Source organism: Athene cunicularia, assembly GCF_003259725.1.
Source record: "Athene cunicularia isolate RWA chromosome 8 unlocalized genomic scaffold, athCun1 chr8_part1, whole genome shotgun sequence".
Taxonomy (NCBI): domain Eukaryota; kingdom Metazoa; phylum Chordata; class Aves; order Strigiformes; family Strigidae; genus Athene; species Athene cunicularia.
Window position 1 is genome coordinate 18,863,414 of NW_020799109.1, and position 9,948 is coordinate 18,873,361.

The following is a 9,948-nucleotide window of genomic DNA, read 5'->3' on the forward strand; positions in this document are numbered from 1 at the left end:
GCATTGTAATTAGCTGAATGCTGTTTAAAAAGCTAATTGCTTACTGAAGTGATTCTTTTTCTGTCACTCAGGATGGTTTATAAATTTCACATGAGACCGATTTTTTAAATTTTTTTTTTCTTTCTGAATGTAGTATGCCTACAGTTACTGTATGTTAAATGTGAATTGCACCAAACTGCCAGTCCAAATGTCGCTCTGTTTAATTCAGATTTTATATGCAGAGTTGGTGGAATATTTTCACCAAAACTAGAACTGAGTCACATATCATGCTAGTTCAGTTTGGTTGGTTTTTTTTCTAATTGTCAATTGGGGAATAGAAAGTGTTCAAAGACATTTCAGGCTTAGCAAGGATGTAGTGAAGCTGGTTTGTTCAGTGCCTTCCTGTCTGTTCTCCAATGCCGGCATACTTGTTTTCTTTTTCTATTCTTGTTTGGGAACTGTGCCAAAAAGAAATGTGAGCAATCTGTCTAAACAATTTGTCTCTTTCCAAATCCACATCCCATTTTTCAGTTTACTTTTTCTGTAAAGCTTATTAGGACTCTTACAAATAAGGCATCAAGGAAGAAATCCGTTTGTCATTTTGTTGCAAAAGTGTGAGGAGAGGGTGCTGTAAGTGTCGGAAGTCTGAACAATTTAGCAGAGGGGATCCCATTTTGGGTGCAGTTTACTTTCCATAGGTGTGAGTGGAGTGACTTGATACTACAGACTGATTCTAATTGTGGCAAGGCTTTTCTTGCCAGTAGTATGCAAACTGATTCCACTATTAAAAAAAAAAGTGTATCTTAAAAATATCTCATTTTAAAGATTAATCAGATTTTGTATTAAATATAGTCTGTGTTGATAATGCAGATTATAACCTCATGCAGGAGCATGTGCTTTGTTTTTGTTTAGTTGGAGATTATCCCTTAATCATGCAGGGTCCAGGTGTGCTTTTCCAGATTTGTTGACTCAGGAAATCTGGAGATAGCATTAAAGGCCAGTGACATTATACTATAGCTACAGTTAGGTTGTTGCTTCTCTGAACAAGAACTTTTGCTTGAACCACCCGGTGAAAAGAATGTCAAGAAGAAATGTCCTCATTACAGGTTGCTCCTCAGGAATTGGACTGGCATTAGCTGTGAAAATGGCAAAAGATGAAGAGAGAAGATTTAAAGGTAACAATGTCTCTTACTTATTTCCATAAAAAGATATTCTTGAAGGCATTACTATTTTTTTTCTCTGTGCTTTAACAGGCATTCAGTTTGGTGACTTGTTTATGTTAGTTTCTCCCTTCCTACTGTCAAGAAAATACAATACAGTGAAAATATACTGCTTTCTGTAAGGTGATATTTCTGTACCTGAATTGAAGCTGAACAGCTATTTGAACTGAATAGTTTTTTTTAAAAAAAGACATTTGTATAAAAACAAATATGTTAAAATGTCTGTAGGCTGCTACCTTGGATATACATTCACAGTTGTAGTTAGCTTTGCTTCTGGCTACTGTAATCTTTGTGGAATGAGATGTACATGCCTATTTGAGAACCAAGGAAAATAATTTAGGAAAACAGTTTTTAAGTTTGCAATTTTTTCCTTAAAGCATGTTTCATTATTCCAACCCTGTGTAGGCATAAGAGGGTTAACAAAGGGACTGGGATTTGTCTTTCTGCTGCAAAATAGGATATTGGCTATGATTGAAAATGGATGACAAGGTGAATACAACAATCTGTGGTAATTCAGTTTCTCATATGTACTCTCACAGTATTTTATTGCTAACTGACTGGATGCAGAATCATAGTTTTCTGGGTAATCAGGCCATAATAATGATAAAACTAATTTCATATTTGAGAAGTAGCTTGTAAAAATAGGTATTTTGGCAACCTAAGGAAGCATCTGTCTTCCATTTTTAAATAAAAGTGTGGTTGTTCTGCTAAACATATAGATGGTGATTTTTTTTTTATAAGAAGGAACATCTGGAATTCAAAATTAGGTTTTAGGTACATAAAAATTAAAGTTTTGGTGATAATATTGTCTTCATACACTGCATGTTCTTCATTGTGCATAGCAGTTTAATTATCTTTTTCCATATCTTGAAGATTTCAGAACCACACTCTGGGAAACCAATGACAATATGTATTGAAAATAGATTCCTTCTACTTCAAGTTTTTATCTGGGTTCTGTCACTGGTATTTAAGATACGGATGTAAAAGCAATGTTCTTCAATACTTCTCAATAAGACCGCCATAGAATAAGTTTTATTTCTGATAACTGTTGCTTCTGGTGTGTTGCAGTGTATGCCACAATGCGGAATCTGGCCAAGAAAGGGCCGCTCGAGGAGGCTGTAGGTCGCAGGCTGGGCAAAACCCTTGAAATTAAACAACTGGATGTCTGTGATGAACAGTCTATTAAAACTTGTGTGAATAGTATCCCTGACAGAAGGATTGATGTACTAGGCAAGTACAGATGTCTATGCTATGAACAGATACTGGTTTTCTATTTAACATAATCTCAGATACCCTGGAGAAGTTTCATTAGTGTATTCTTTTAAATGATAAAAGTAATAATTATATACTATCTTCTGTTCAAGATTCTTAAGGCTTCATGCAGACATGAGTGGATTAGATGGATTAGATATCACTGTGCTTCTATAAAATAGGGAGGCTTGTTTTCCCTATTTACAAAGGCGAAACTTGATCACAGAAGTGTTTTGGATGAGATGGTACCATTTTTAGTAAATGTGAGAAGAGAACTTTTGCTTAAATTGGCATCTTCACATACAAGACTTTCTGCTCTATTGATGGAACATAGCCGTGTTTACAATGAAGGCAACAGCTCTCTGTACTAAGAAAGCAACAGCATTTGGGAATTAGCAAGTAAAAGAATAAATGCGAAGAAAGTAAGGGTACTTTGATTTTGTATTGATAATTGTACTTTACAGATCATTCAACAAGAACTGTTTTCATACTGTTTTGCTAAAAATAAATACTAATCTTAGTAAGATGGAAATTGCTTACACCATCAACTATTAAATCTTCTCTAATAGAAAATTATGGACCTGCCTTTATTTTGATTAATTATTAAAGCACTGCTTAACAAGGTGCTTCTGCAAACTGTATAATACTCCGGACATACTAGTTGTAATGCAGAATTCCAGCTGTATCAGTCATTCCCTGCTTATAAATATCCAGTAGGCAAATAAAAATCAATGGAAGTGTGTGGGCTTTGGCTTTGTTTTGTGGTTGTTCTTTTTTTCTTGAAGATTTGAGTGTTAACAAAACAAAAAGCAGACCAAAGTATGGTCTGATCTGTCACTTTTTAGAATAAATTGAAAACTTGTGTTCATTCCTGTAGGTATTGACTGTAGCTTCTAAATCTTAGTACTGAATTATAAACAAATAGATAATTCTTGGCTCATTTTCCTGTAATCCTTTTATAATTTAAAGAAAAGTAACTAATTGAAAATAAATTGATTAAAATGCAAAATATCAGATAATTTTAATTGGATTAAAAGCATAATTAAAAATAAAAATATGGAAACGTCAAGTGTATTTGCAAAGCTTTAGTGACAGTCATTTAATCCTTAATCCTCATTATACTTTCAAGTGCTTTCCAGTAAAGATTACAAGTTAATGTTTGTAAAGGTTATTGCTCATTCTTTTTTTGTTTTGTGCAGTTAGCAATGCTGGAATGGGACTCATTGGACCTATTGAATGTCAAACCATAGATGAAATGAAAACTGTGATGGATACCAACTTCTTTGGACTGGTTCGACTCCTGAAGGAGATTTTGCCTGACATGAAGAGGAGAAAGAGCGGGCACATAGTTATTATAAGCAGTGTTATGGGAATACAAGGCAAAGTTGTTTTGTGGTTGTTTTTGTTGTTGTTGTTTTGTTTTTGTTTTTGGTTGTTTTTTTTTTTTTAACTAAGAGTTCAGTATTCGAAATCTAAAGCTTATCTCTTTTTATCTGGGGGGAAAAAAGTAGGAGCTAGCATTATCTAACTATTGTGCTTGTGCTTTGTAATGCTGAAGTTCCAACTATAAAAAGCACAGCACTTAGACCTGGTGGTTTTTATGCATCTAGGTAGTTACTACCAGCTACTCTTAAGACATTTTAAAAACAAAACCTGCAGAGTGAATTTTTTTTAGGGTTTTAACTCAATTATTTTTATTAATTGTTTTTTTTAAATAAAATATTTTTATTATCTGGAAAATGGGGCTTAGCATTACTTTGCTCTTTCCTATTAGAAAAGATTATGGGGACAGGCAAACATGCTTATTATACTCTGCACAATAATAATGGAATAAAATTCAATCATGTCCTAGACTATTGTACCACCTTTTTGTAAAGTTTCTCCTCTCATAAAACTCCACAATACCAAATTTTAGCAATAGATAATGATGCTCCTGCTTTTGTGTTTCATCTGGTCTATCTGTATGTTTCAGTTATGACAACAGTGGCATTGATCTTACCTGGATTATTCTGGTGAACAAGGGTCCTAATTCAAACTGCAAGAATTGTTATTGTATAATACAATACTTACCATCCACCTAAATGGATTGATATAGGGCTTTTTCTAAATCACTTGGATGCAAGCTGGATCTCTTGTATAATTTTATCTCCTGCATGGCACTTAGATTCTGTGTTCATCTATAGCCTAATAAATTATTGCTGATAAATAATGCAGATGGTATTGTATGTGCAGACACCTCCATATCTTAGATTACAAAATATTTAATATTATCCAAAGAAATCACAGCATCAGCTAGGAAGAAGAAAAGCATTAGTCAAGCATTCTTTCCTAGAATGAGCAGTTTTGAGAACGTAAGCAAGAAATCAGTATTTAGGTTCAGTATACACATTTTTCTAATGTTTTCCCAGCAAGACACTAGACATTTTAGGAAAATACAAGAGTTTTTAAAACTAAGGTATTAGTATGTTGAAAGCAATCACATTCTCAGGATGTTTTGTTTGTACCATCAGGTATCTTATTTAATGATGTTTATGCTGCATCTAAGTTTGCCGTGGAAGGATTCTGTGAAAGTTTAGCTATACAAGCACTGAAGTTCAAACTGCAGTAAGTATTGATCCACTGATGTAAATTGTATTTTAGATAGTTTAAAATATATCCAGAGCTAGCAAACAAATTTTTAAAGCTTGCTGCTATCTAGGAGAAACAGGTTGAGGAACCCATGGTAATCATATATCACAAAAGGCATAGAAATGTCCACATTCTTCACACTAAAGAAGCAAGTAAGAAGATCTAGATGCTAAGTATGTTCTTTTGAACAGTTGAAGACTATTTAGCTTTAGATAAAATACAGTTTATGTAACACTTCTGAAAAATAGATTCTTTCATACAATATCATAGGAATAAAATGATAATATTAACCTGTAATAGTTTCCTTTAGAAAGGATAACAAACTTCTTGGGGCATTCAGAGATAAAGTTCAAGGGCTCATCATAAAGAGCAAGCAAATGAGAATCTATCAGAATGGAACACAGGGCAAGATTCCTATAATAATAGGAGGTGGGAGGAAAGTGAGAACAATGTGGTGTACTATTTCTTAATGTTTTAGACAGATATTTAAGAGAATGGTCCTGTTCATTGTCTGTGGGACTTTGGGGTTTGATTTGTCACATGTATATTCACATTCATGTAATTCTGCTACGATTCTTTGTGTGAAGTCTAACAACTGTTAAATACCCACTGCATCTGTCTGTGCCTAAGCATTTAGCCCTTGTGTTGTGGGAGAAGAGACAGGTATCGTCATGGGTTTTCAGAGACAAAGTGGCATCCAAACTGATTTTTTGCATATTGCTTGGAAAAGTTTGGAGGAATTTAAAATAAAAATATTGTAATAATACACAGGATATACCAGAACTTGTAAGATTTCAAGAGTATAAGATGCAGCAAAAAGGAGGTTAAAGTAGAATGGGAAAAGTTCAAGGTCCAGGATGAAGAGTGACGCTAGAGAAAAGGCTTTAATTCCAGCAGCAGCTGGAATTCCGCTGTCAAGGTCAATAGCTTGATTTAGTTCTAAAGATGACCCTGATCAGAACTCAAGTCTAGGAAGAGGTCCTATTCCCAAGAATGTTTTGATAAATAGTGGATGGGAGCAATTACTGCCTGAGGAAAGAACCAGCAAAGAACTGACCAGTAACGGTATTTCAGTGATTTGATGTAATATGCTACCGAATAAAATAAAATCTTCCAGATTTGGCAGCAGTTGAATCTGTCCACCCACAGCAAAATTCTCCATACTGTATTTTATTATTATGATGTGGAGAGATCTTGAATTATGCAATACTGACAGCTTCACAAAGAAAATCCATGTTTGAATAACTGTCCCATCTCTGTCAGCTGCTTCTAGTATTATCAAAGGAAAGCTATAACAAAGAAATATCTGTAGGATTTTATCCCAAAAGTAACGAATTTTGTTATCATACTTTAATTATTTTTCTTGATATTTGATAAGTTCTTGTGGATAAATCATCCTTAGATTTCACAGCTGTGAGACAGCAGGTAATAATGGCATTCTCTTCTGCCATGAATTAAGTTACAGTACTTCCCTGAAATCTAAGCTATGCAGATTTCTACTACTACATGTGGATGGGTAGGAGCATGGAAGGAGTGAAGTGGCACGGATTGCCTTTACAGAATGTACCATTTAATACTGCTTGCTAACATGTACTTACAGTGCAACTCTTGGATATTCTTTTTTGAGAAGGATGGAGAGGTGTATTTCCCACAGACTCAATAGAGATAGTCAATAACCAGATTATCTTTGCTTTTTGAACAGGTTAAGTTTGATTGAACCAGGCCCAGTGATTACAGAGTTTGAAAAAAAAGTGTTTGAAGACGGAATGAAAATGGATCTTTCAGCTGCAGATAAAGAAACAGCTGAGATGTTTACTAATATTTACCTTAAAAATTACAAACAAATTTTCCAGAGCCTGGGACAAAGTGCTGAAGATGTTGCAGAGGTAACTCATCAACAATTCTTTTTAAAAATTTTTCTCAGTGTTTTTTTTTTTCTTTGTAATTTATAAATGCACTGATTGGTTTTTGGTAGAAGCATTTGATTTAATTAAATGTAATTTACACAATTTAAATTTTTTTTAAAAGCTCAAGAGAATCTTGACAGTTTTAAAGAAAATCCTTTAGAATATTAAAAGAATGTTCATTCTGAAGTATTGAAGACAACTATGAATTTTAACATAAATACCACTGAAGAATTAGATGCATTTATACATCATCTGGTGAAGTCTGGACATTCTGCACAGGGTTTCCACCTTTGGTTAAAGCTGCTCTCCTCTCCATCTCACTAGTAATCTCTCCACTAATGTGAAGTTCACTCAGCTACCCCAGATCAGCAAGGCACAGTAGAAGATATATTGATGTTGTTTCTGGTGCTTGGGGATTCCTGCAGGAAGACAAGTTTAGGCAAGCTGTGGAAGGGGACAATGATTTCAGATGCTTGCTGCTAAGGAATAGTTTCGGTGTCAACTGAAGGTTCCCACATCTTGCTGCAAAGAGTACTGTTCCAGTCCTTTCCTGGTGAATTGAAGGAGAAAGGATCTACCTATTGTGGGCATATAGGCATAATTTTGGAGGACTACTCAGGATACTTAGGTGTAAGGTGCTACTACTGTGGTAAATACAAACAAAACCAGGACTAAGTACTACTTATGGCCGTAAAAATATATTTAGAAAAATTTCTAATTAAATTTTAATAAAACTACATACAGGGTTTTACATAATTTAGCACTTTATTCTTACACTTTTCCTCTGCTTAACTGAAATCTTTGTTTTTACTTCATTATTTTGGTAAAGGTTCTTTAACAATTCTATTTCTCATTCTTGACAGCATACAGTAAAGGTAATTCTTTCAGAAAATCCCCCTTTTCGCCATCAGACCAACACCTTGTATACGCCGATGACAACTCTGAAATATGCAGATCCAAACGGAGATCTACCCATTGATATATTCTACAAAATGGTTTTTCATCATGACAAAATTTTCAGTGCAAGTCTTAACTTTATCAAATTGCTGAGGTGGAGAAGTAGAAGGAGCTTTGACCTGGGAAAAGTCTCACAATAAGATTATATAGTGCAGATTGGAATTACTACTTGTAGCTATGGATAATGCAGTATGTTGTTATCTGAATGCCTTTGCTCTGTAGTTCTGAAAAGGGATTTAAGATGTTTATTTGAGCTTAGATAAGATATTCAGCTCAACATGTTTATCTTGAACTTTACAGTTCGCAAAACCTTGAAACTAAAATCCTCTAACTATGGATTTATTCTGTTTAGTGTTTGCTTTTTATAGAGGTCTGTTTTCAAGGGAACATGAATACTGACTGCTACTTGCATATTTGATATTAACCTGATCCCCTTCACTTATTAGAATATAATTTATACAGATGTGTGCTATATGTAAATTATTTAGATTCCTAATATAATTATTTTCTTATTAGAATTTGTCTAGTAATCCCTCAATCACAACTTACTTTCAGAAATCAAGTCTCTACTAGTAACATAAGAGAAAGTCTCATCAATCTTAAAATGTCACAACTAGAATATAACATATATATGAGAATTATAAATAATATTCTGAATGGTTCCTTTATATGCAATGGTTACTGGCATATTACACATAGTGGACAATAAACCTTTTTTTAAAAGCATCTCAAAGTCAAGTATCTTCTTACTGTCTTGGTACTATTTTTTGTAAAAATAATATTATCCATTAAATGCCTGCTGTCCCTGGGCTGTGCCTTGGTGCTGACCCAGCCTGAGGCAAAGGCCGGGTGCCCCTCAAGCCTCCGTGCTGCAGTTTCTCAGCATGTTCCAGCAGCAGTCCTGGTTTCACTCCAGAGAGCCTGGTGGGAGCTTGCTGGGGAGACAGGACCTGGTTTTCTCTTTCTATTTGTACTTCATACTCTGACTTCGTGCAGGGACTTGCAAGGCCTGGCCCAGCCCTGCATCTCCCCCAAGGCTAGCTCAGAGGAGCTAAGCAGCAGCCCCTGCGTCGGCAGCTCCTGCAGATACAAACACTTCAGGTAACACGTGGTTTGCTTTGCAGTCGTGACTCTTTTAGAAGGGCCCCCAGTGCGGCGGTGTGCAGGGACCTCCCTAGGCCTGCAGGCACAAGAGTGAGTAGGACAGCGCCCGCAGCAGCCTCTGCACACAGCTGGAACCCTCACAAGTGGAACAGAGATAACTCACACTGCCTTCAAGACACTGGGGTGGTGCCTGCACCCCACCACCAGTGTGTGGATGGGGCAGAGGTGGGAATAGCGGCCAGGCTGCAAATGGAAGGCAGGAGTTAAAAACAGGAAGGCAGGAATTAACAGTAGAGTGCTGCTGGGGCTGGAGGAAGCATGGCCACTCACCTCTCTGCACCCCTAGGTGCAGCCAGAGAGACTCCCTTGCTGTCTCTTGAGGGTTAGAGATCAGCGCAGGGTTATGGCTTGGCCGGAGACAGCCGAAGTGCAGGGCCTGCTGGCAGCAACGGCTGCAGCTGAGGCACTTCCCCATTGCTTAGGTGTGATTCTTTGGCCACAGCTTGGGGCTGGGCGGCTCTACCATCTGCTTTTCCTTTGCAGCCGACTGAAACAAAGAACCACCAGGACCACAGGTTTCAATGACCCTTCTGCAAATTGTTAATTTCATTTCATACAACCCCTATGCTTCTGTTTATGGAGTGGATGAAAATTAGGAAATGCAGCTTTACAGACGGATCCCGAGTAAATCCAGCATAATGTGGATAAATCGCGAATGAAGAGCTGAGCGCCAGCTGCTTGCCCTGCTTCCGGAAGGCGCTTGCCGAGGGTGTGAAACCCCCCGCGACTACAGAACCCGAGAGGCGCGGCCAGAGAGCAGCTCTCGCAGGAGCCGTCAGGCCCCGCCAGGCCGAGGCGCCCGCGCAAGGCCGCCCCACGACGGCGGCAGGGCGGCAGGTCCC

The 9,948-nt window shown here is 36.9% G+C and overlaps 1 protein-coding gene across 1 annotated transcript; it reads left to right on the forward strand.

Annotated features, from left to right (window-relative positions):
* Window positions 1–963: 963 nt before the first annotated feature.
* RDH8 (retinol dehydrogenase 8) lies at window positions 964–8,695 on the forward strand. The gene is made up of 6 exons (XM_026853383.1): window positions 964–1,154; window positions 2,268–2,429; window positions 3,650–3,829; window positions 4,961–5,054; window positions 6,781–6,964; window positions 7,849–8,695. The coding sequence occupies exons 1-6, from the start codon at window positions 1,058–1,060 to the stop codon at window positions 8,080–8,082; spliced, it is 951 nt and encodes a 316-aa protein (XP_026709184.1). The 5' UTR covers window positions 964–1,057; the 3' UTR covers window positions 8,083–8,695.
* Window positions 8,696–9,948: the final 1,253 nt, after the last annotated feature.